Genomic DNA, 26,974 nt, shown 5'->3' with positions numbered 1-26,974 from the left:
TCAGGCGTGGCAGAGGGACCTAGCAGAGCAGCCTCCACGACCACCTGGCAGCGGGGGTGAAGGGCCACTGTCCCTGGGCATGGAGCTGCAGTGTCACTGTCAGCATGACCAAACAGCCAGGTCCTCCAGCCGCTGCCGTCTAAGCTGGCCATGACACCAGGCCCATGCTGGGCAGCAGAGGGCGCTGTGCCCTGAGAGGTCTGGGTTCCCCACAGCCCTACACGGGGGTTTCTCTAGCTTCAGTCTTCCAGCAGTGGAGTCGGCAGGTGGGCAGGACACCCTCAGAAGGCAGTGTGCTGGCAGAAGGGGCCCTCAGCCTCCTTCTCGGGCTGCTACAGGGGCAAGATGGCCGCCAGGGATGGACAGGGGCTGAGGTGGGTGCCAAGACAGGCCCCGGTACAGGTGGGTGTGGAGTTGAGCCCAGCACATCGTGTGGAAGATGGCACGAAACAGCTGTCCCAGCTAAGCTGCTGCAGGCTGGGGCGACGCATGGCACCAAGGTCTGGTTCCCACCTGCGCCCACAAGGACTGTAGCTAAGTGAGCGGGCCCTCCTGGCCCTGACTCATGGTCACACAGAGCTCTGGGTAGCAGGACAGCAGGGAAGGAGGTGACGGCACCCGGCTGTGACTGTGCCCCTGCCATCCCCCAGGGCTGTCACCCTTCCCCGACGTGGGCTTCAGGGCCGTGGGGCAGAGCCCTGAGGGAGGACAGCATCACCCTGGCCACTGCCACCTCCTCCCCAGGAGACCGAGAGGGACAGGCAAACAGGCCATAGGCCAGGAGAGCCTGCCGGCACCCTGACATGGCCTCTACGCAATCACCACGTCCAGCAGGAGCAGGAGCCAGTAGTGGGGAAAATAGACAACTTTATTTGCAACACAGTAATTAAATCCCACAGAACAGGGGCGGGTGGGCATCTAATAAATACAAATGCGTAGAAACACCTGTTTTAGAGCCCACCCCTCCTCCCCCTGCCAAGGCAGCCTGTGTGCGCAGTCTCTGTTCTCGCCCCGGAAGGCGAGGAGTCAGCCCGTGGGTGCGGTGCACCCCCGCCGGGGCACAGACGGCAGCAAGGGGCAGGGAAGATGAGAGGACACCCACCCCTTATTTCAAAAATAGAAACTCCTATGTAAATGTGACGGCGAGGACTGCGCGCAGATGTGTTATTGCTGAGACGTCACCTCCAGGCCCCGGGCGCGCAGCCGCGCGAGTGCAGCCCGTGGGGCCACTGCGGGGTGGGGTAAGGCACGGCCCCTCCCGGCCGCAGACAGGGCAGAGGCGCCTGAGGCCGGCCGTGGTCACTCACGCCGCCATGGCCCGGCCTGTCCCCTAGGGCCCCGCACTGCTGACGTCCACCAACCACGGGCTACGGAATGGACTTCCAGAAGGCGGCTCCGCGTGCCAGCTCACGGTGCAGACACAAGCGCCACAGCCAGACGGTGAGAAAGAGCCGGAAAGCAGGCGACAGACGCCTCCTGGGGCCTGCCTCACGCGGGAGGGGAGGGGAGCCACGGTGCAGGGGCCTCCACGGGGAGAGGTAGTGACGGCGACGGCCCTGGCTGTGACCTGCCACCTCAGCAGAGGCTGAGGGGTGGGGAGAGGAAGAAGCGAGACGCGGTGGCTCTGCCCGAGTGCCTGTTAGGTGCCGCAGTGTCCCTGTCACTCGGGTCCTGCAGCTCCGGCACTGCCAGGACGTGCACACGGCGCCTCACAACCCCAGGGACTTGCGCACGATCTGCCTGGCGATCTTGTAGAACTGCTCCCGGTCATCACGCCACATCTTGGAAGCATCCACATTGGCTCCACTCTCGTCATTGGGCTCTGGAAGAAAAACGATGGTCTCAGGGAGCGGCGGAGGGCACGTGTAAGCCAGGTCGGATCCCAGCTGAGGCACCCAGGAAGCAGTGTGGGAGACCCAGCAGAGGCTCCTGGTTCCAGCCTGGCCCAGCCCCGGCCACTGGCACAGTGAACTGCTATGGGCACGCTCTCCTTCCTCTGTGGCTCTGCCCTTCCAGGAAGCACATCACTGAGCCTGGCCAGGAGCGCCTCGAGAGAGAGCGCATTGGGGGTGCCCTGACCCAAGCAAGGGTACTGGTCCTGTGGGTGTGGGAGAGGGCAGCACCGTGTGGTGCGTGCCAAGGCTGGCTCGTGCACCTGCCGCCCCACTCGGAGCCATGGACACCACCACAGGCACACACCAAGAGCACAGCGGCTCAGCCCACACAGGCCTGTTCTGGGGGAGCCCTGAGCGGTCACCACTCTCACCGTTCCAATGTGCAGTCCATCAAGGCTGCCTGACCCCAGCCCTGGCATTCTGGTGGCAATTTCATATTTGCTCATCTTCTAGAACATTCTTCCCTGGGTTCCTCTGAGAACCCCTTCCTCAGGCCACTCTGTCACCCTGTCTTAGTCAGGAAGTCCCTTCCCCACCCCAGGGGGTCCTTAGGGAACAGCTTCCATAGTAGGTGGACCCGCCTTCACTGGGAAAGACAGCCAGGCGCAGAGCTGTGCTCAGCAGGGCGCTCTGTGGCCCAGGCCCCGGGAGCTCCACCCCGTACGTTGGCCTCTCCCCTAACCACCCCTCCTCCTGCCACCAGAAGCAGCCCTGCCCAGATGACATCATGTGCTGCCCAGCCCCCAGGTCCTGCCCGGGCACCCTGCCTGGCCCGCTTCCGCAGGGCCTCTCCTCCCCCAGCATTCGTTCTGCTGTTAGGAGCTGGCAGGGCCCCACCAACTCAGCTGCCTCCTGCCCCAGGCCTCAGCCCCAACACCTCTCCTACCCTCCTACTGTGCCGGCATGCCCTGAACTCACCCCCAGAAACCCCTCCTACGGGCTGGCTGACAGCCCCCGTGTGTTCTTACCCCCTCTCGCTGGGCATCGGCAGAGTGGTGCCTCGCACCAGCAGAGGGGCAAACACTGAGTACATGGTATGCCTGGCTAAAACACACAACCTTCACCTGCCTCCCGAGCTCCCATTCTGACAAGATGCAGCTGCATAAGCAGGCAGACTGTGGCCCAGGGGTCCTGCCCCAGCACTCACCTGCCAACATGCTCACCACGGACAGCAGGATCTTCTCCACGCTCTGCACCGGGCTCCAGCGCTCGGCGCTGCTCTCATAGCCCATGGGGTCATCTCCCGGTGCGTGCAGGATGGAAATGCACACTCTTCCGTCAGGGTAGACTGCAAGGCCAGAGACGGCAGTGAGCGGGCAAACCTGAGCAACAGAGCGCTCGAGCAGGCCAGGGCAGCAGCGAGCCCGGGCACCTGAGCCTGAGGCCCCGCCAACAAACGGCAAGGGATACAGATAGGACACTGAACCGTTTTCACAGCTGGAACATGAGCTGGGGCCCTGTGTGTCACACTTCACGTCTGTACGTGGGCCTGTCTGGCCTGGCAGGACCCTGCTTGCTCAGATGAGGGGGGAAGTTGGCCTTCCTGTCCAGCTGTCTGCGGTCGTCCCAGGACTCCACCTTTGGAGCGGCTTAATGCCAGAATACAGAACAACAGACCATGGAGACGAGGCAGTTCCCCAGCTAACACAGAAATCTCTCAGCTGCACAAGCAGTGCTCAGAAAGCACAGCTCACAGCACTTCCTGCCAGTGGCTTCCCAGACACACAGTGGGCCGAGGAAGTCTCCGCCCAGCCAAGCACGGTGCCGGCAGGAAGTCTGCTGGGCCCTCAGTCGCCCACACAGGCAAGCAAGAGCAGCAGCCATGCTGGCGACTGAGGCAACGCCTCTTCAGGCTTTTTCAGAGCCTGGCCCCCGTGGGCTCTGTGCACTGTCACCACGTCCCAGGGCAGCCGGCTCCTGCCGGGCCAGCCCTACACGTCCACAGAGTGAAGGCGGCCTCAGGAAGGGGCACAGGAAGGGGCAGAGCATGCACAGAGGTCCGGCAGTGCCCGCAACCTTGCACTCACCGACAGCCCAACGACGTCTGCCAGACCTTCCTGCTGTGCCAAGGGCCAATTCCCCAAACCTCCCTTCAGGGCGCCCACTCAGTGTGGAGCCCACCACGTCCTCCATGTTCCCATGCCGAGTGCTCACACCCTGTTCTGTGGCAGCCAGGACACTTGCAGGGGCCAGCAGATGGGACCACGGGTGGGGCCGGGCACGCCCACCCACCTGCGCAGGCCCAAGCAGGGCGTCATGTGTCCTCTCAGGGCCCCAGGGAGCCGTGCTCCATGCACAGGCTGTGGGCCAGCCGCAGAGGGGCTGGGAGACCAGGGACAGATGGCCGCAGGTGCGGGTGTGGGAGGAATGGAGTGGAGGAAAAAAGTTACTTCTGACAAAGGGGTGGCCTAGGCCTACCCACCCACGTGGCTGACCTCCCACAGGAGGAGAGGGTGGTCACCCGGCAGACACACTCCTTGGCCACTCCCAATCCCTCAATCCCCAGCTCGGTAAGGTCCACAGCCAGGCACCGTGGAGTCCCCAAGTGCGGGAGGAGGCGTGGCCCGACAGCAGTCATCACGGGCACTGCCCAGTGAGACGGGCACTACCAGGCCGGCCTGACCGAGGCTGGAGTACCTGCTCTTGTTTCCTCAGCTGCCAGGAACCACCCGACTGGGCCTTTCTCACACATCCTGGGAACAGGCACAGGCGCCTGTCCTCATCCCTGTCCTGCCCACTGCCCAGACCTCCGGCTGGTTCTTCTAAAAAGTTAGAAAAGGGCCCGGTGGCGTGGCCTAGCGGCTAAAGTCCTCACCTTGAAAGCCCCGGGATCCCATATGGGCGCCGGTTCTAATCCCGGCAGCTCCACTTCCCATCCAGCTCCCTGCTTGTGGCCTGGGAAAAGCAGTCAAGGACGGCCCAATGCAGTGGGACACTGCACCCACGTGGGAGACCCGGAAGAGGTTCCTGGTTCCCGGCATCGGATTGGCGCGTACCGGCCCGTTGCAGTCACTTGGGGAGTGAATCATCGGATGGAAGATCTTCCTCTCTGTCTCTCCTCCTCACTGTATATCCGGCTTTCCAATAAAAATAAATAAATCTTTTAAAAAGAAAAAGTTGGTTCGGGCCTTGGGTTTGGGGGCAAGTGCCGCTCCTCACAGTGTGGCGGCTGTGGGGGGGTGCCCCTGCCGGGTCGGACCCAATGCTGGGGGCTCACGCCAAAGACACTGCCACAAGGCAGTGAATGAGTCCTCGGCCTCCTCCAGGCGGCAAGTGCACCATGTGGTGGCAGGCTTTGCCTGCTGGCCGCCCGGCGGCCTGCTCTGGGGCTTTTTAAGATATGTTTGCTCCCTGGGGACACCCATGACTAAGTCCAATTTTAGTGTAGGTGAGTAGTGAATCTTGGATGATTCCCAGTGACAGTGTCATGGAAGTTTTAGGCATGCGTGGGGACTGAGACCTGGTGGTTTGGAGGGAAGTACCCAGGAGAGCATAAATTAGAGCGGGTGAGGGAATTCTGTCAAGTCAAACCACAGAACCACCTAAAGAGTGCATAAACTGGGACTGAGAGAGACCTGGGAGGGAAAAAGTGGGTTCCCCCTTCTTGGGTCACTATTCCCGTGGGAGGGCATGAAAACTAGGACGGGGGCTGGGGTGGCTAGACAGAGAGGCACTCAACAACACCCGTGAGGGCTGGATGTTTGAGTTGGTTAGATAGAACTAAGCTTTAATACCCATTGACAAGTACAAGAGCCAAATGGGATGGGGGACAGACTGGTCTTCTGCTACACATACTGGCAAACCAGGGTAGGGGGCGGGCCTGGTGGGGGTTAATGTGGGTCGCCCCGACTAGGCTGCAGCTCCCACTGGTTGATGTCAGGGCCGAGTGTGTGCTGGGCAGAACCAGACTGGACTGCAACACCCATTTGTTCCAGTGGAAGTCGGGACTGAAAACAGAACCAACCCAGCAACTGCAACCACCAGCTGATCAGGGTGATGGACTGTGCCGGGCCCTGTGCTTGCTAGAACATACAAGAATCTGGTCTGGGAATACCTCAAGGTTTCTTTGGAGATTTCCCCAATCGAACTGCTAGACTCAGAACTCTAACCAAGAAAAGACAGAAGACAGAGCAGATCAATCATTCATCTCAGCTATATGTTGGCAGCGAAACACTGGGCAAACGGAGACTTTATGATGGACCATATCAATCAGTGGACGACCTCATCGAGCGAAACTGGCAGCGATTCATAACTGGAGAACTATTAAAACCACTTGAGCAAATATCTCAGAGCATGCCCCACATCCGGGACTCGGGGTAGGCGGGAAACCGGGTGGGGCTTCTCCCTCAATATCCCCCTTTACCTCAGATACATGATGGAAACAATATGGACATAATGGTATTACCCACTTCTCTATACTCCCTGAACCTTTTTTTTTTTAACCGCAATTAACTATGTAAAGATTGTCAACAACAATACAATAAAAAAAAAATCTTAAAAATAGTGAGTAAAACATTTAAGTTACGGGGGAGAACAAAGATTTACAAGAAGGGAAAGACAACCAGGGTCTGGCGACATCAGAAGAACAGCCAGGAGCCCCGGGTGGTTCTCAGAGATAGAAGGATCGTAGCTTCCTTCTGGACTCGGGAGAGGAGCCTTCTCTGGCCCTTACTCAGTTCCAGCCTTGGCTCACAGGCCTCTTACACTGACCATCAGGGTCACTCAGAAGCCCCAACATTAGTTCAGAGAGAACCTGGTACAGAAAGGCTGGAACAGCCGGGAAAAGGCCAGCTAGCTTACAATCGCTAAGCCTGTACTTACTGGTCAGGCTTCCTGTTCGTACGTTCAGTTCTTCTCCACCTGCTAAGGTACTGGGGATTTCTCTGCTCACCTGCCTAAGACTTTTCTATTCTTCAATTGTTAATTTATGGCTTGTTAGAATTATAAAACTGTTTTGATTATCCTAAAATACACAAAGTTCTGTAAAATCTTGCTTGATTACTATAAACTGCAAAGTTTAAATTATTATGGGTTAAGATTCTCCCCAAAAAACTTTTACCAATTAAAAACTGTTAATGCTACACAATAAGTGCATAGAAACTCCGATGTTAAACTTGTATTGAAGTGTTACAGATGACGGACTGAGAGCCTGAGGTCAATGTGGACCCTCTCACCGTTCCTGCGCCACTCTGACGTAGGCTACTGTTAGTACTGTTCAAGAGAGCTTCAAGTGTTTTGTTGCCTCTATTGAGCTGGTTGTTTATACATCAAACAAAAATGTTCAGGGCTCATGTTTACTCTGGCAAAGATTTAAACCTGGCATCTTTCACATCTAAATTCAAAAACATGCTAGCTTGGGAGAAATTCTAACTATTATTTTCTACGTTCTACCAGGGACCCCAGATGTATTCCCTAGAGAATGCTCGAATGCTGTGGCCCCCTCTCTCCGCCCCTTTTCAGCATGAAGCAGCCAGAGCGGTCGTCGGCCCCCATTCCTGGCAGCAGCCAGGACTCATTCTCCTGGAAAAAGGATGCTGAGGAGTCAGAAGGGATAATGGGCAGTTAGGGTCTGTGGTCCCAGGTGAAGTCATCTTTGTATAATATATAATATTGCATCCCCCATTTTCTGCTCTTCCAAAGGCATGTTCTCCATAGTTACATCTTTCAGGCCTAAATTACAAAACACAGAAAGGGGACTCGTAGCAGGACACTGTGATTCATAGAAGGAGAGCGAGCACAGGATGACAATCAATAGGATATCACTTGAATGGGGACACTTGATTGGACGTACAAAACAAAGGATAGTTTTAAACAAGGGCGTGGAACAGTTGATGGCTCCTCAATACCTCCTCCTCATCCTGTGTGAGCCTCACTCTATAAAAGCCTGATGCCGGGCCCAGCGCAGTGGCCTAGCAGCTAAAGTCCTCACCTTGAACATGCCAGGATCCCATATGGAGTTCCAATCCTAGCAGCCCTGCCTCCCATCCAGCTCCCTGATTGTGACCTGAGAAGGCAGTCGAGGATGGCCCAAAACTTTGGGACCCTCCACCGCCTGAGAGACCTGGAAGAAGGTCCTGGCTCCTGGCTTCGGATCAGCGCAGCACTGGCTGTTGCAGTCACTTGGGGAGTGAATAATCTGTCTCTCTTCCTCTCTATATACATCTGACTTTGCAATAAAATAAAATAAATCTTAAAAAAAAAAAAGCCTGATGTCACTAACAAACTTCGGCTATCTCCCCAACACGGTAGTCCACACGTGTTATTACGGACTCCGGGCACCAAGTACATCACTGCAGGGCAGCGAATACAACACTCTGTGATTATCTCTCCAGCTAATTTACACCTGAGATGCTTCAAGAGACGCCACCACTGCTATACTAACCAGCAGCTTGCTCCACCTACTCAACACGCACAAACACCACTGCCTGTCAGCAAGCACTTCACCCATCTACAAGACGGGAGTACCACACCACTGCTGCAACGCTGCACTGACCCGTACTTCCACCATTAACAGCAGCCGCACAGCAAACTTATGAACCTGCTCTGTGCTCACCCTGCACACGCAGAACCTGCTCTGGGCTCACACACACCCTGCTCTGTGCTCACACACCCTGCTCTGTGCTCACACCCCTGCTCTGTGCTCACACACCTGCTCTGTGCTCACACCCCTGCACATGCACACCTTAGGAACTAGGTTGTACATAACACTGCTTTCTAACAAACAACCGAGCATGGCAGCGGTGACCAACTGCACCCATACGTAGGCTCACAGTTCTTGATGTTAAACTGAAACCGACAACTCCAAGAGCACTTACTGTTGGGGTGAAACATCTCACAGGTGAATCTCATCTTCGGGGGGCTTAACGGGTAATCGAGAGGGAAACTCAGGATGGCAGGAAAAACCCCAAATTCAAAGCAGGTGTCCTCTGGGCCCCTAGAGGAGACGGCACGAGACAGGAGCAATCAGCACAGGGCTCGGATTTCTGCTGGATTGTTACAGCACCTGAACACTAAATTAAAAGCCAAGTAATGTTTTTTCTCTTAATGCAAAGTGTATTTCTCCCACTTTAATCTGGTTGTAACTTTCGCTCCAGGGTGGACTTTGGTTCTCATGCTTAGGACGTCAACGGGACACTGACCCCAGCACTGGCACCCATGCCCTGGGTCACTGCAGGCAGCTGGGAAGCAAACGAGTGGCCATGGGTAACCTGGTTCCCTGATTCTCTCTCAAAGTTTTCAAAACGTTTTAAGTCTATTTTTAAAAATCAATCAGCAGAACTGCCTTGTGATAATAGGATCAGAGAATTGGGGCCATGACTGCAATAGCCCAGGGACTCGGTCTGTGTAATGCGCATTCTAGGGTCAAGGTGTGCATCACAACACATGATAACACCTTCTCCACTTCCCCAGGTGAGGAGCTCAGCCCCACGCACACACAGCCACCACCCGCAACCCCACGCGCAGCCCCACCCGCAACCCCACCCGCAGCCCCACGCACACACAGCCGCCACCCGCAGCCCCACCCGCAGCCCCCCCACAGCCGCCACCCGCAACCCCACCCGCAGCCCCACGCACACACAGCTGCCACCCGCAACCCCACCCGCAGCCCCCCCCACACACAGCCGCCACCTGCAGCCCCATGCACATACAGGCACACACATGGCTTCCTGGCAGCAGCCCTGAGCAACACAGAAAGAGGCGGGGGTGGGTGATGGTCACCAGCCTGTCTCCCCTGTGGGAGCCAAGTTGAGAGTGCAGCACCACTGAGTGGGATGCTAGCCTCTAGGCGGTGGCTTAACCCACTATGCCACAACTCTGGCCCTCCAAAAGATACCCAGAAAGTACCTTTGTGGGAGCTGGCACTGTGGTGTAGCGGCTTAAGCCACTGCCCGCAGAACTAACATCCCATCAAGCGCCCAGTCAAGTCCCGGCGGCCCCACTTCCCACCCAGCTCCCCGCCTATGGCCTGGGAAAGAGAAAAGGCAGGCCCAAGTGCTGGCCCCTGCACCCGCGTGGGAGAGGAGAGGAAGCAGCTCGTTTCTGGTCTCGGACAGGCCCAGCCTGGGCCACTGTGGCCAACGGGGGTGAACCAGTGGACAGCAGCTCTCTGCTTCTGTCTTTCCTTTTCTAACTCTGCCTTTCAAATAAATAAACCTTCATATGTTAAAAAAAGAGTGTAAGTGTGAAAATCTTAAAACTGTCTTGGTTCTAAAAACGTGGCTTTGTAAAGATCAAAAGCAGTATCAATTTTCAGTTAAAGGAGAAAGTACAAGCAGCCAGCAGCCAGCTGTCACCTCACGTGCTGGGGACCCTCAGGACCCTGGAAGGACGCAGGTCTGTGGGGAGCTGCCACACCAACAAAGTATGGGAAGAGCCTGGCGCAGCAGCCTAGCGGCTACACACACTAAAAATCCCATGGGCACCGGTTCTAATCCAGCAGCTCCACTTCCCATCCAGCTCCCTGCCTGTGGCCTGGGACAGCAGTCGAGGACGGCCCAAAGCCTTGGGACCCTGCACCCGCGTGGGAGAACCGGAAGAGGCTCCTGGCTCCTGGCTTCGGATCAGCACAGCTCTGTCGTTGCGGCCACTCGGGGACTGAGTCCACGGACAGAAGAGCTTCCTGCCTCTGCCCCTCTCTGTGGATCGGACTTCCGGCCACAGGCCCGGCAGCATCCGTGCTCTTCTGTTGGAAGGTGGAAGCTGCTGGGGACAGAGCCCCGGCGAGAAGCCAGGGCAGGACAAACCCAGCTGCTGGCACAGCACAGCCCTGGGCTCTCCCCACAAGCCCCGACAGTGCCTGCACGTCTCCCCCTCCAGCCTTGCACAGGCTGGCAGCTGCCTCCAAACACAGCAGAGCTCGTGTGGCAGTGCCCATCCCACCCCGTGCACCCCACTTCCCTGTGAGGGGCAGGCAGGGCCACGCGGTCCAGCCAAGGCCCCCAGGCAGCTCAGAGGCGCCACGAGGGTCGGAGGCAGTGCTGAAGGCTGGCTCGGGCCCCGGGCTGCTCTGGCTCTATTAGAGAAAATGAACCCATACCTGAGCGACAGTCCTACTGCGCACAACCCAGCCATCTGTGCCTGGCACAGCTCCATCACCACAGCCAGGGGCTGAGGCAAGCAGGCAGCTGCCCATGGTGTCTGGTGGTGTGTTTGCTGGCTGAGGACAACAAAGGACAAACCCTTCCAGCAGGCTGGGGCCACGCTTCTGAGGAGACGCAGCAGGCCGGGGGCAGGGTCAGCCACACTCCTGGCGAGCTCACTCCTCTGAGCACGGCTTCACTCACCTCACAGCTCCCTGGCTGGCCTGCAGGGCTGAGTGAGCCCAGTGCCTTGCAGCACCCGTTCCTGACAGGCACCCGTGCAGCCCACTCAGAGTGACCACCTCGAGGGGCAGCAGAGGCGCCGACAACAGCCGAAAGGACAGCTGTGCGCCGAGCCCGGCGAGCCGCTGCTTGTCCCGGCTTCTAACCCTTCTCCCTGCACCACAAGCCCGGGGCAGACAAGCCCTTGGTCTGGGAGCTGGCTACCCGCAAGAAGCGGTCCCCTCTAGGGAACCTGACTCCTGTGCAGGCACAAAGGGCACTGGCCCTCGGAGCCTCGGCTGCAGGCAGCACCCTGGGTGAACCCACTCCCCCAGGGCATCTGCTGTGTCCTGGGCAGCCCGTGAGACTCGTGCGAGGACCCACGCTAAGGACGGTGGCAGCCAAGTGACCCTTGTCCGCCTGAGGAAACGACAAACACAGGCTTGGCTGCAAAGGGTCACGCTCAGGACTCAATCCCTCCTCCAGGAGTACGCAGCCAGGACTCACCCTGGTAAGACAGACATTTCTACCAGAACGTCCTTCCACTGAATCTCAAGAGCATTAAACAAGCTCATCAGAGAGAATCAAGATGATGGGATAAATAGGGTGAGGACACGTTACAACAGAGAAACCTCAGCCAGCAGAGGGCACATTCCAGGAACAGGAGAGGACTGAACAACAGCAGAGGGGCACCGGGAGACTGACAGACACAGGAAAGGACACAGCAGGACACGACACCCCAGCGGCGCTCAGCCAGGTGGGAAGGACTTTCACCGGGAGCTCAGGAGGTGAACCCAAAGAACTGCCCGTCCCGCTGCTCCGTCCCGCTGCTCCGTCCTGCTGCTCCGTTGGATTTGAGCAGGAGCAGAGACAGAGCAGCAGGTCCCAGCCAGGCGGTGCGGGAACAGGGTGGATTTCACAGCCCAGTCCTCCTACACACACACAGGACAGATCACAGTGGAACCCACTCCACGGCCACCTACACACACAGGAGGACAGATCACAGCGTCAGACAAACCCCGCGGGTCCCCTCAAGGTGCCCAGGCTAGTCAGTGCTGAGGCCGGGGCGTCCCTGAGATGTCTACCTAATCCCACACAGAACCTGAGTCCGACAAATCATGACCTCATGGAAGGAGCCAGAAACTACACCAGTGCTCAAAGGAAGCCTTAGTAACATCCGTTACACACACGAAAAGCATGATCCGTTATTACACATATACTTCACAAAAAACCCACATGGTATCTTAGCAAGCAAACAGGAAAACTGCGCTCTAGGAAAAGCTCAAACAGCATAAGGGACCCGGATCCCTGACAGATCAGGCCGCCGGGCCCCAGGGAGGGGCGCCCAGGCCAGGCGGACACAGGCCCACAGACACGCGTGTCGCCAGACCCTGGAAATGCAGCCCACACAAGGCCTTCGTACCACTGAGCAGGTGCACACACACAAGTGCCCGACAGACAGAACACCAATGCACATCTGCACACGCACGCCCACACTGAGACCCACGTACACACACACTGATACAACACATACACACTGACACCGACAGACATGCTGACACGTACAGGCACACACAGACATGCTGACACACACAGACACCGACACACAACATGTACACACTGAGACACAACATGTACACACTGAGACACCGACACACAACACGTACACACTGAGACACCGACATACAACACGTACATACCGACACACAACATGTACACACTGAGACACCGGGACACAACACGTACACACTGACACCGACAGACATGCTGACACGTACAGACACACACAGACATGCTGACACACTGAGACACCGACACATAACACGTACACACTGAGACACCGACACACAACACGTACACACTGAGACACCGACACACAACACATACACAGAGACACTGACAGACACAGACACTCTGACACGTACACAGACACACACTGAGCCATTTTAACGCTGACACACACTTTGGCTTGCCGACACACACTTTGGCTTGCCAACACACTGACACACCCTGAGGCATTTAACACAGACGCACACACACTGAAGCATTCTAACAGACACACACACTTTGGCATGTTGACACACTGACACAGCACACACAGGACACTGCAGATTCCAGACTCCACTCACAGCCACGCCCAGGAAAGGCAGGCCTGCACCCAGAACCCAGGGCTATAGTGCGAAGGGGACCAGCCACAAACAGCACGAAGACCTCACGGGAATGGGCCAACACAGGACCGTGGCAATGGCTGCGACCCACGTGAAGTCTCTTGGGGCCACCACCTTGTACCCTAATACAGGGAAACCCTACAAGACACCAATTTCCTCTCAATGGAGCTGCTGCCAAGTTCAGACATGGGACCGTGTGCCATGTTTCATTCAGCCCTCTCCCACTCCTGTCCGTAGGGGCCATCGGCCTGTGGGCATGGTCACTTTACTGACCAGACGGCCGGAAGACAGCCGCGACAGTGGTGAGAGCTGGAAGTGACTCCAGGCACTGCCCCGTGGTGGAAAGCCTGGTCCCCAGCACGGCCTGCGCCCAGCAGTGTCCCCATGGCAGTCTGGGTGCCGACAGCGAGGCGAGGTTCCCGACTCACAGCGCTCTGCAGCCCTCCCCCGAAGCACCTGCTGGGACTCCCGGGACGGCTGGTGTCGCGAATGACAGGGCACAAGCAGAGGCGTCCTGTGACACATCTCAGCATGCAAGCAGTCCTGGCCCACAGATGGCAGCCGCGGCCACGGTCACCCCCTCCCCAGGGAGAAGTGACCACCAGGGACCCTTCCGAACATGTTCCTTTCTCAGACACACGGGCGCAGCCCAGGCGAGGCCCCCAGCCCTGCAGCCTCTGCTCGGCAGCCACGCCAGCCCCTTCTGCAACCCCGGACAGGCGGAGGAGCAGGCAGCCCAGGGCAGCCGTGTGCTGCAGCCACGGGGTCCCTCGGGGCAGAACCTGGGGCCCTCTGTCTCAAGGAGGTTATGTCTCTCTGCCCTGAGTCAAAAAGAGGAAACCAGAGAGGTCAAGCCAGGGCCTCACCGTGCCAGCGACATGGAGCCACAGGGTCACACAGCCCGCCCCAGCGCCACCGGAGGTGCGGCCGAGACTCAGCAGCGCTCTCCCCCTTGGGCCTGGGGCTGCGCCTGCGCAGAGAGCCGGCAGCCGAGGGCCCTGCAAGCCGCAAGACCAGAAGCCCTGGCAGCGTGACGGCCGCCAGCTGTCTGCCAGGCCAGCGGGGCGCGACCAATCGGCAGAGGACAGTTAATTCCCTGACGGGGCTTTCGAGTACATCTGTAAATGGCCTCTTGTTTGTGAAGGGTCTGGAACAGACCCAAAACCCACAAACTCACCAGGTCCTGATGGGGAATTCCTCGCTGACGCAAAGCCTTATTCAAACACACATGCTCTACTTACCAACAATCCTAATCACTTTTAAGACAGGCTTTCAAAATACTGGTTTAATTTTACACTGTTTATCTAAAATCAGCCGTAGTCACCCTAACAGATCTCTGAGAGAAGGCGGCAGGCCTCAACTGTTCCTGTACCGACCCGCTGCACACGTCCCAGGCCGCCACGGGCTGGGCTCGACTGGGCCCCGCACCAGCCCCGCACGCACAGCCCTGCCGCCCAGGTGGCGTGGGGGGACGGCAGGTGTGTCTGCGCTGGCACACGCAGGCCACAGTCCAGCCCAAAGAAACCACCCGCTGCTCCAGAACTGTGGGGCGAGCTGCCACCAGCGGCCGCAGCACAGCACTGCACCGTGACCTGGTGTGAGTACGGGAGCTCCCGGGCCCAGCCAGCCGCAGTCTGACAGTACCAAACACAAAACTCCACAAGTAAGTGGTTTGAGTACCACTCCACATAGTGTTACAACTGTTCCATCTTACTGTTAGATATTGCTTATCCTGCACTGGGCCTAATTTATAAATTAAATTTTACAGGGTACTTTAAAAAGTTCCTGGAAACAGAACTAAAAGTTTACTTTGGGGCCCAGCGTGGTAGCCTAGCCGATAAAGTCCTCACCTAGCACACACCAGCGTCCAACATGGGTGCTGGTTCTAATTCCGGCGGCCCCACTTCCCATCCAGCTCCCTGCCTGTGGCCTGGGAAAGCAGTTGAGGACGGCCCAATGCATTGGGACCCTGCACCCGCATGGGAGACCTAGAAAAGGCTCCTGGCTCCTGGCTTCGGATCGGCTTAGCTCCAGCCATTACAACTGCTTGGGGAGTGACTCATCGGACGGAAGATCTTCCTCTCTGTCTCTCCTCCTCTATTTATCTGACTTTCGAATAAAAATAAATAAATCCTTAGAAAAAAAATTTACTTTGATGTAAAAATGTTAAATTTCAAATTAGTTTTTCATGACTGCTGGTACGTACAGACTTCCAAAGACCCTTGGGGCTTCCTCTCCTTGCCCACAGCGCTGTCACAGCAGAGCACAGAGCACAGGGGCCGTGCGTGTTGCACACCACAGAGCTGCTGCCGTCCGCAGCCACAAGCACTCCCGGGCAGGGAAGCCTGGGGCGGCGCACACATGTCCCAGAGCACACACATGTCCCAGAGCGCACACATGTCCCAGAGCTCTGAGGCCTGGGAAGACACGGACGCTAAGCCCAAGCAACCAGCATGCCAGGAGGTGGCAGGGACTGTGAGGCAGGCTGCACTGTGTCGGAAAGGGCTTCATTAAATCTCATTACAATGAAAAATTCTTTTGTTGATCAAAAACATTCCTCATTCTTCCATCAATTTTCACACATTATCTAACTCCCTAACGAGGTGCTTCTTAGGCTGTCAGTAGCAACTCTGAATGCACGAGGAAGTCAGACTACTACCCCTGCACTGGGCTACACAGGGCACGGCCTTTCCCCTGCACCCTGCTCCCCACGGCGTCTCTCCACCGGAATGCCTCCCCAGGCTGGCAGAGAATCCCAGTTCACCATGGGAGCCCCGACAGCTCACAGCTGCTGCCACCAAGCGTTGTTGGAAACATGGTATAGCCACGGGGCAAACACTGAGGCAGGGCCGAGCAGGGCCGGGCAGGGCCAAGCGGGGCTCAGCAGGGCTCAGCGGGGCCGAGCAGGGCCGAGCAGGGCTGGGCAGGGCTGGGCACGGCTCAGCAGGGCTCAGAGGGGCCGAGCAGGGTCAAGCAGGGCCAAGCGGGGCTCAGCAGGGCTCAGCGGGGCCGAGCAGGGCCAAGCAGGGCTCAGCGGGGCCAAGCAGGGCCAAGCAGGGCTGGGCAGGGCCGGGCAGGGCCGGGCAGGGCCGAGCAGGGCCAAGCAGGGCCAAGCAGGGCTCAGCAGGGCTCAGTGGGGCCGAGCAGGGCTGGGCAGGGCCAAGCAGGGCTGGGCAGGGCCAAGCAGGGCTCATCAGGGCTCATCAGGGCTCAGCGGGGCCGAGCAGGGCCGAGCAGGGCCGAGCAGGGCCGGGCAGGGCCGGGCAGGGCCGAGCAGGGCCAAGCAGGGCCAAGCAGGGCTCAGCAGGGCTCAGCAGGGCCGAGCAGGGCTGGGCAGGGCCAAGCAGGGCTCATCAGGGCTCAGTGGAGCCGAGCAGGGCCGGGCAGGGCCGGGCAGGGATCAGCAGGGTCACAGAACACTCAAGACCCCAGGGCATGGCTGCTCTCCCCAGGCAATGTGGGTGTCCGTGGAGGTGCAGTACTGGGAGCTCAGAAGGGGTCAGGGCCCCACTGCGGCCCCCAGGCCCGTGCGTCTAAGCAGCAGCAGGAGAAGCACCAGAGAGGAAGGCTTAGGGCCCGTGAGCACGGCCTGAGTGCTGCCCTTGTCCCTGACATGAGGGGTGCTGGCAGCCCGGGTCGGCCAGGTTGTGGACGGCTGACCCACGTGTCATTTTTAAATCCTCCACTCATGCTACATGGACTCCCGAGGCAGCTGTGCCCACAGCATACTCGGGAAAGAGCACAGCGTGGCCTCGCCCACGCGGCCGCCTCGCCCACGCGGCCGCCTCACTGCCCCACGGGAAGGACCTGGGAAGCAGCACGGACTCACATGATCAACGCCTCCCATTCAAAGAAGTTCTCTTCATTCATGGGGCCTGCAGAGAAAATCCCAGAACATTGTAACTTGAAGGGAACTTCGCCAATCAAAAATAAACTATAAAGAAGTAAACTTTAGTATCTTACCTGCCACAATTCCTTCTGGAGGATTCAGGGTTAATTCTGTAAAAATAAGTAGTAAAACCATTATCAGACAGAATGAAAGCTATGACGTCACCTTAACAAAGCCCTTTCCAAGGACTGCAACGTGCCGGTGGGACTGGCCTGCCAAGGCGAGGTCCTCATCCGCTGAGCACGGGGCCCCACGGCTGCCAAACCAGAAGTTCTTTCACTGCGCGAGCAGAAACAAGCAGGGGGAACCACTTTTCCAAAGCATCTTGCCGGCGGGCTACTCTAACCTGCGCCAGGCCGGCGTGTGGCTCCCCGGACAGCACTTCCTGGCACTCCCGGCTTCTCCGGACGCGACCACCTAAAGCCGCTCCAGTCCACTGCTGTCACACGCTGCCTGTGTCCACGCCACATCCTCGCCTCTGCAGAGGCCAGAGCAGTAGCCATGGGAGACGTGGGACAGAAGTGACACAGTCCAGCAGGGCACGTCACATGGCAGCAACACAGCAACACATCGCTCTCGGAGCTCACAGGAGGGGACAGTGACTCAAATGCTGCCAGGAGCCAGGCACTGGGAGGGGACCGCCCCGGCCTGTGGGGCACCCTGTCAACCCTCCGAGACCATGTCCCCGAGATGGACACATTCTACAATGCGCACGTCGTGTCTAACACTGTCCTTTGCTGCACGCACACACATCAACCTGCAGGAGAGTCCGCCGCATCCTAAAGACTTCCCCGGCGGACCCCGGAAGGACGCCGGCAACCCCGAGGCAGGAAGCCGCAGGCCAGAGGGCACGGACGCTGCAGGTGTGGCCGGGGCTTGGCACCCAGAGCAACGAACGGACCCGGCAAGAGGCGCGTGTCCAGGTGCCCTGCAGTAAGCAAGGCTGACCAGACAGCTCTGTTCACAGAGCCAGAGCCCCGGGGCCCAGGGGGCGCGGTCAGCATGGCCGTGGGCGGGCAGGGTGAGCCAGGGCCAACCCCAAGGCCCTGTGAGTGAACCAGCAGATGAAGGATCTTTTTGTCTTGTCTCAGTCTTATCAATGAAAATAAACAAATCTTAAAACAAAAACACCTAATTCTGAGACTGCCAAGAAGGTAGAGGTCAGCGGGCAGGGCCAGGGCGCCACAGCTGACCCCAGCGGCCATTCCTCTTCCAGGGCTCCTCCCCGGCAGGAGCCCCCCGCTCTCTGGGCGCCCCCCGACCCCCCGCTCTCTGGGCCCCCCCGACCCCCGCCTCTCCCAGCCGCCCGCCGCGGCCACCTGCCCCGCTAGCCGACAGCGCCACCTGCTGGCCTCCAACAACGGCACAAGATGAGCTTCAAGAGCCCAGGGGCCGGCTGTGGCGCAGTGCCTGAAGCCCCCGCCCGCAGCACTGGCACTCCAGGCACCCCAGCTGAACCCCGCCTGCTTCACCTTCAGCCCAGCTCCTAATGGGCCTGGGAGAGCAGGGCAAGATGGCTACGTCTAGGCCCCAGACCCACATGCGAGATCCAAGAGCAGCTCTGGCTTCTGACTGTGGTCATTTGGGGAGTGACCCTGCAGAAGGCTTTCTGTCTTTCCCTCTTTCTGTAGCCCTTCGGAGTCAATAAAGAAATCTGAGGGGAAAAAAGTTCCGGAGCCAGCACCGTGGCACAGGAAAGCTACCAGTTGCAGTGCCAACATCCCATCTGGGCGCCAGTTCAAGACCCAGCTGCTCCACTGCCGGTCCAGCTCCCTGCTGCTAAGCCTCGAAAAGCAGCAGATGGCTCCAGTGCTTGGCCCCTGCACCCACATGGGAGACCCGGACAAGGCCCCAGGCTCCTGGCTTCAGACTGAACTACCGCAGCTCCAGCCTGCAGCGTGAACCAGCAGCCCAGATTTCCGTCTCTCCTTCCTCTCTCCCTCTCCCTCTCTCTGTATCTCTGCCTTTCAAATAAATCTTCAAGAAATTCAGAGGGTAAAACTACGAGCTAACTAAAAAACATTTTAAGAGGGATGCACACATGCTACCGTAGTCCATCAAAGCGCTCACACAACTTGGCAAGGAGACGGTCACCCAACTAACCCTGAAGCCAGGGCGGCTTGGCACTGCACCCGCCACCAGCGGACGGCCAGCGGGCACCCGGGCCAGTGCCCAGGCCATGAGCCACCAGGGAGAGGCGGCTTCCCGAGATGACCCCCCCACCCAGTGCCAGCCAGCACACGGGCCGCAGGGCAGAGGCAAGCACAGTGCGGGAGCCCTCCTGCCTCAGCCCTGCAGGATGTGCGCCCCAGCTGCCGGGCCCTGTGGTGAATGTGGGTAGCAGGAGAGTGTGATAAGCATTGTTCCCTGCAGCAGAGCGGCAGGGGGCTCCCCGCTGTGGCAAGGCTCTGGCGAGATGTTGCTTTGAACACCTGAATGCAGCCTGCTTCCCTTTGCATGGACATCAGAATTGGCCACTGTGACCTATTTCGGCATTGTTTCCCCTGCGGAGTTAAGCATAGTATCCGTGTGAGCTTGGTAGCTGATACCGCCTTTAGCAAAGAGGTTTTTACAACTTGCTGTCACAGCTGCCCCCATTTGGTGTGAACCTGTTTAGAGCCTTCTCTCCCATTCACCATGTGCTAATCAAGGGTGCTAACCCTCCAGGTGCCGGGGAAATCCATTCTTCTCTCTCTCTCTCTTTGATCTTTTGGGTCCTGCCTCCGGACACATTCCTCCCTTAGCTGATACAAGAGGAATGTGTTACTGGTCGAGCTTGCCTTAGGTGAGACAAAAGGCAGAATTAATTATAGATACGCCTACTTGATCGTGACGTGAAAAGTCTGAGCCAGAGTTTGACTGATTCTGTGTAAATAAAGCGGAGGGCTTTATTGCTGTGTCCACTATCTTCAAGGAATTCTGGTGGTCCGTCTCTTTCTTTCTCTCTTTGCGCCGACTCCACGCACACTTCCCGAGTTCTGAACCCTGGGCCGGAGCTGGTCTCCGGCACCCAGCCATGCAGACACCACACTCACACAGCTCCCACTCCTGTGTACGCTTAGCAGCAGGCCCACTGGGAGCTGCTGAGCCCCAGCTGTAAGTTACAGCTACACTGGGCCCGGTGCTGTGGCCTAGTGGCTAAAGTCCTCGCCTTGAACGCGCCAGGATCCCATATGGCACCGGTTCTAATCCCGGCAGCTCCACCCAGCTCCCTGCTTGTGGCCTGGGAAAGCAGTCGAGGACAGCCCAAAGCCTTGGGACCCTGCACCGTGTGGCAGACCTGGGAAAAGGTTCCTGGTTCCCGGCTTCGGATCCGTGCAGCACCGGCCCTTGTGGTTACTTGGGGAGTGAATCATCGGACAGAAGATCTTCCTCTCTGACTCTCCTCCTCTCTGTATATCTGCCTTTCCAATAAAAATAAATAAATCTTTAAAAAAAAAAGTTACAGCTGCATCACAGGCCTGCGGCCATGCCACCCGAGCACACCGGCACACCGCAGGTCTGTGCGTGCCGTCCCAGGGCTTGGGTCGACCCATGGGTTAGGGATGCTGCGGAAGGCTCATGTCACACTGACACACACAACAGACAGCTCTGCAAACACACACAGCAGGCAGCTCCCCGGGCCCTGACGGCAGACGGGCCGCTGCCTGGAGAGGGCATGGATGCCAGGGACCGTCACGGCAGCCAAGCTGAAGGTTGCACAGCACCCACCCCCAACGCGACAACGGGGAACACAGGCCCAATTCACCAAGTCACACACTCGCATTTTGAAAGGCAGAGCAAGAGAGCCAGGAGGGAACACACACACACACACACACACACACCTTCCACCCTCACATTCACCGACAGCCAGGACCTGTACGCATTCCAGCAGGCTCGCCACGTGGACTCAGGCACCAGAGCCAACCTGCTGCCTCCAGCTGTGCAGGAGGACACCGGAGCAGAAGCATGGGTGCTGGGACCTGAACCTGGCTCTCGGATTGGAATGTGGGTACCCCCAGGGGTACCTTGACATCCAGTACCACACAGGCCTGCACGGTGGCTCAACAGGCTAATCCTCTACCTACAAGCACCAGCATCACTGCTTCCTATCCCAGCAGCCCCACTTCCCATCCAGCTCCCAGCTCCCTGGGAAAGCAGTCGAGGACAGCCCAAAGCCTTGGACCCCTGTGGCCATGTGGGAGACCCTGAAGAAGCTCCTGGCTCCTGGCTTCAGATCAGATCAGTTCAGCTCTAACTATTGCAGCCACTTGGGAAGTGAACCAACAAATGGAAGATCTTTTCTCTCCTTCCTGCAAACCTGCCTTTCCAATAAACATACATAAATCTTGACATAAATACTAAAAGTGAGATAAATACCAGAACAAACACAGCAAGGTACAAACTTCTCCAAGACAAACAGAGGCTGCAAGTGATTCCTTACAGACAAGCATGTGCAGGGCCCACCCCACGGCCTGGCTGCCCCAGCGCAGAAACGCAGACCCCGCTGTCTTCCTGGTACAGCCACGCGTGGGGCCACCACACCTGCACGTGTGTACCTGGAGACAGCGACACGGCCTGGGTGCTAACCACTCAACACAGTAAGGAGATTTCCGTGTCAGCGACAGGTGCGACAGCCCTCTGGGGACAGGACCAGGAAGCAGGCAGGGGTGCATGACCCAGGAGAAGGGCCACATGCCAGGAGTGCAGGGGAGGGGCCCAAGCCCAGCATGGGCCGCCCGGAGGGCTGTCTCACTGCGACAGCGCTCTGGGCACGCGGCCCGATCCAACCGAAGCTGGAACAGGCTCTGTCCGTGGCGCAAGAACCGAAGCAAGTGGGGCAGGAGCAGAGACACCAAGGCGAGAGTTACTGAGGCAGGAAGGAGCCCAGGCCGGGGGGAGTGGAGGCCAGCTCCGGGCAGGGGGCAGAGGCCAGCTCCAGGCGGGGAGCGAAGGCCAGCTCCGGGCGGGGAGTGGAGGCCAGGCCAGGGGGAGTGGAGGCCAGCTCCGGGCAGGGGGCAGAGGCCAGCTCCAGGCGGGGAGTGGAGGCCAGGCCAGGGGGAGTGGAGGCCAGCTCCGGGCAGGGAGCGAAGGCCAGCTCCGGGCGGGGAGTGGAGGCCAGGCCAGGGGGAGTGGAGGCCAGCTCCAGGCAGGGAGCGAAGGCCAGCTCCGGGCGGGGAGTGGAGGCCAGGCCAGGGGGAGTGGAGGCCAGCTCCGGGCAGGGGGCAGAGGCCAGCTCCAGGCGGGGAGCGAAGGCCAGCTCCGGGCGGGGAGTGGAGGCCAGGCCAGGGGGAGTGGAGGCCAGCTCCGGACGGGGGGGGCAGAGGTGTGCAGGGAGGCCCTCTGAGCGCCCCCAGCCTCACAGGCCTCACAGCCTGGGCAGACTTCCAGCCCTAACTACTGGGGGCACTGAGGGGAGGCAGTGCCAGTTCCAGACATATCAGACGCTGAGCTGGGTTAACATGTGCCCCCCCCAAGAACACTCAAGTTTCCCTGCATCTCAGTCGAGCGCGAGGTGACTGAAGCCACACAAAGAGACTGAAGGCCTCTGCTCCTGCCAAGGACAGCCCGCACACCCCCACGGGGGACACCCCAGAAAGCCGGGCGGGCTGCCTTGCTGCTCCGAAGGCAGGACCTCGTGCCCCCCACGCTGCCTGCAGTCTGGTGTCCCGTACAATCGGGGCTCCAAGCACGCTGCTGAGCGTCCGCGACCTCCCACGGCACAGCCCGCAGTGCGCAGAGGACAGGGCCCTGCAACCGTCCTCCTGTCGCTAAGGTGGGGGAAGGCCTTTGTGCATGCTGCGTCCCAACAATGCCCAGTGATGATCTCACAGTTCCCACAGGCACTGTCTGGGCACGGCGGGCAGCTGCCGGCAGCTTGGGCCGGTGTGGCCGCAGGGCCTGGGCCATCAGGCACCTGAGTTCCCCCCCACACACACAGACCTGGGGCGCTTCCCACACACACCCCCAAGGTGGTGCCCGCAACTCTGGGGGAGCGGCCTCAGAAAGGGAAAAACGCCCTGTGCAGACGCCGATGGGCGGCAGAGGTCCATGAGGAAGCTGCACCTGCTGGGGCACACACAGAGGGCAGGGTACACAGGGACCCCCGAGCCGCATCCCCCACTGTCCACCTCAGGGGACTCCCGAGGCCGCATCCCCCACTGTCCACCCCAGGGACCCCCGAGACCACATCCCCCACTGTCCACCCCAGGGGACCCACGAGGCCACATCCCCCACTGTCCACCCCAGGGACCCCCGAGACCACATCCCCCACTGTCCACTCCAGAGGACCCCCGAGACCGCGGTCCTCACTGCCCACCCCAGGGGACCCCGAGACCGCATCCCTCACTGTCCACTCCAGGGTACACCTCCCCTAGACCACATCACCCACTGTCCACTCCAGGGGACCCCCGAGACCACATCCCCCACTGCCCACCCCAGGGGACCCCGAGACCGCATCCCCCACTGTCCACTCCAGGGTACACCTCCCCGAGACCACATCACCCAGTGTCCACCCCAGGGTACCCCCGAGACCGCATCCCCCACTGTCCACTCCAGGGACCCCCGAGACCACATCCCCCACTGTCCACTCCAGAGGACCCCCGAGACCGCGGTCCTCACTGTCCACCCCAGGGGGCCCCGAGACCGCATCCCTCACTGCCTATCCCAGGGACCCCCGAGACCGCATCCCCCACTGTCCACTCCAGGGTACACCTCCCCGAGACCACATCACCCACTGTCCACCCCAGGGGATCCCCGAGACCGCGGTCCTCACTGCCCACCCCAGGGGACCCCCGAGACCGCGGTCCTCACTGTCCACCCCGCGCACTCCGAGGCGGGCAGTGTGCCCCTCCGGCCCGCGGACACCGTGGTTTCTCCCCGTCCTCCTCCAGAGCGGCGACCCCCGGGCGAGCCCTTCACGGGCCGGGCGGGCTGTGGCCGGGCAGCGCCTCGGGGCCCGCGGGCAGTCCACGCCGGCCGGAGCGCTGACAGCTGGCCAGGCCGCGGCCGGCCTTCCCCCGCCCGGGACGCCGACTTGTTCTCGAAGTTCTCGTGAGGCAGGCCCCCGCCCGCCCCCGGCCGCCCCGACCGCCCCCAGACCCCCGCCGGCCCCGCACTCACGCTTGTACTCGGCCATGAGCCGCTTGAGCGCCGTCCCCGCCATGGCCCGGCCACCGCTGCCTCCACAGCGACACGGCACGCGCCTTCCGGGTCGCCGCCACGGACAGCGAAGCCCTTCCGGAGCGAGGCGGGACGCGCAGGCGCGGTGGGCGCGAGCGACGCTGGCGGCGCTGAGGGCGGCCGGCCCGGGGAGTTGGGGCGCGGCTGGGGCGCCCCGACCCGAGGCTGCCCGGCCACCGGAGCCGTCCCCCGGCACCCGTCTCCCCGCTCCTCGTGCGGCGCGGCTGGCGGGTGTGGAAGTTGTCACGAGGCTGTGCAGACCCACGCCCCGGGCTCGCCCACACTGACTCCCGGGATGTTTGCTGCCAACTCTGCCAGCCGAGCCCGACCCCGAGCCCGCAGCACCGAGGGGCTTCCCGGGGCGCACACGCTGCAGGATGCTCTTATGGGGTGGTGCGGTGGCATCCCACAGGGGTGCAGGCTCCCACCCAGCTCCCTGCCTGTGGCTGGGAGGGCAGCGGAGGACAGCCCGAAGCCCCGGGACCTGCACCCGCGTGGGAGACCCGCAGGAGGCTCCTGGCTCCTGGCTTCGCATCGGCGCAGCTCCAGCTCTTGCAGCTGCGTGCGGAGCGAACCAGTGGATGGAAGAGTTATCTCGCTTTCTCTCTTCCGAGAGAAATCTTTTTTTTTTAAAACATATTTTTATTGCATTTCATTTTTTAAAATTAATTATATTGTATTATGTGATACATTTTTTATGCACTGGGATTTCCCCCGCTCCTCCCCACACCCTCCCCCCACGGCGGATTGCTCCACCTTGTTGCATTGCCATAGTTCAGATTCGGTTGACATTCTTTCATTGGAGGTATTTACCAAGCATAAAGTCCAGCATCTTATTGTCCTGGTAAGTTCAACGGTTTGTTGGTGAGACCATCTCTGGTCCGAAGGTAGAGCCGGCAGAGTATCATCCCGATCAATTAAAAGCCCCAACATAATATTTCCAACCATTTACAACATTGTGGCATTAATTGACATGGTATTGATTAACCAATATGTTAATAGGAAAATGCAGGTTCTCAACCACAACCTGTGCCTTCTTCATAGACATTTCAATTTTGGTTTATATTCAACCGTGTTCTATTCACCTTAAAATGGCTTAGATTGCTATTCAGCTGTCTCATGCCTATTTTAATTTTAGTACTTAGCAGTTTATAGCATTATTCATGTTTTCACTGAACCTGGCTGTTTTTCAGGTGGTCTAACTCTATAATTCTAACAGGATATATGTCAACAGTTTAGGTGAGCAGAGAAATCTTCCATACCCCAGTGAGGAGTAACTAATCTTTGTGTCCCACCCAGTGTGGTATAAGTGCATCCCCGCTGACCGTTTCCTGTCTGTTTCTAAGCTTTCCTTGTTGTTCTCTATCTATTCTAGTTTTGTTTGTTTGTTTGTTTTGAGGGGTTTCTGGAGCACTCTGATGGTTATTCCGAGAAGGGGTGGGGACCCAAAATTGGAAGCAGACAAGGACCAGAGAAAGCTCCCCGAGAGAAATCTTAAACACACAACTTGCCTAGATGTCTAAGAAAAGACCCTACTGCTCTGTGTGGGGTTGCCCCCATGGCATCAGGGCTGCCCGGCTCTCTCCGTGCCAGCCCTGGTCCACTGGCTGGCCACCGTGTTCCCGCACCCTGGCTGCCCGGCTCCCTCCATGCCAGCCCTGGCCCGCTGGCCCTGGTGTGCCCCTCACCCTGGCTGCCCAGCTCCCTCCATGCCAGCCTTGGCCCGCTGGCCCTGGTGTGCCCCTCGCCCCGGCTGTCCGGCTCCCTCCATGCCAGCCTTGGCCCGCTGGCCCTGGTGTGCCCCTCACCCTGGCTGCCTGGCTCCCTCCATGCCAGCCCTGGCCCGCTGGCTGGCCGCCATGTGCCCCTCACCCTGGTTGCCCGGCTCCCTCCATGCCAGCCCTGGCCCGCTGGCCCTGGTGTGCCCCTCACCCTGGCTGCCCGGCTCCCTCCATGCCAGCCTTGGCCCGCTGGCCCTGGTGTGACCCTCGCCCTGGCTGCCCAGCTCCCTCTGTGCCAGCCCTGGCCCGCTGGCTGGCCGCCATGTGCCCTTCACCCTGGCTGCCCGGCTCCCTCCATGCCAGCCCTGGCCCGCTGGCCCTGGTGTGCCCCTCACCCTGGCTGCCCGGCTCCCTCCATGCCAGCCTTGGCCCGCTGGCCCTGGTGTGCCCCTCGCCCTGGCTGCCCAGCTCCCTCTGTGCCAGCCCTGGCCCGCTGGCTGGCCGCCGTGTGCCCCGCACCCTGGCTGCTGTCATCACGTCAGGCCGGGAGAAGGAAGACGGCCACAGGCGCGCCAGGGAAGCACCGGTACACTCCCCACGGCCGAACGCCAGCAAGACTGAGGTGCCCAGATGGGCATCTGTCACCGAAATCCACCCAGGCATGTGCCAGGGTGCCATCCTGCCTGCTCACCGAGGGCTCCCTGAGGAGGAGGAGCCTGGGTCAGCATGGGAACCTGCGGGGACAAGGAGGGAGCTGTGCCACGGAGACCAGCTTGGCAGCGAGCAGCCTGGCTTCCGACGTAAACAATACACAGAGACAGGATAGCAAACTATATTT

At 59.5% G+C, this 26,974-nt stretch overlaps 1 protein-coding gene across 1 annotated transcript; it reads right to left on the bottom strand.

The window, feature by feature from the left end:
* Positions 1 to 1,695: 1,695 nt before the first annotated feature.
* Positions 1,696 to 24,489, bottom strand: UBE2G2 (ubiquitin conjugating enzyme E2 G2). Its single transcript, XM_058661558.1, has 6 exons — positions 24,356 to 24,489; positions 17,329 to 17,364; positions 17,195 to 17,240; positions 8,711 to 8,829; positions 3,043 to 3,183; positions 1,696 to 1,822 (listed from the first exon to the last, which is right to left on the bottom strand). The coding sequence occupies exons 1-6, from the start codon at positions 24,396 to 24,398 to the stop codon at positions 1,710 to 1,712; spliced, it is 498 nt and encodes a 165-aa protein (XP_058517541.1). The 5' UTR covers positions 24,399 to 24,489; the 3' UTR covers positions 1,696 to 1,709.
* Positions 24,490 to 26,974: the final 2,485 nt, after the last annotated feature.

The sequence above is a fragment of the Ochotona princeps genome, chromosome 3 (genome assembly GCF_030435755.1).
Source record: "Ochotona princeps isolate mOchPri1 chromosome 3, mOchPri1.hap1, whole genome shotgun sequence".
In the NCBI taxonomy this organism is placed as follows: Eukaryota; Metazoa; Chordata; class Mammalia; order Lagomorpha; family Ochotonidae; genus Ochotona; species Ochotona princeps.
The sequence above is the reverse complement of the archived record's forward strand: the minus strand, read 5'-3'. Positions and strand labels throughout refer to the sequence as shown.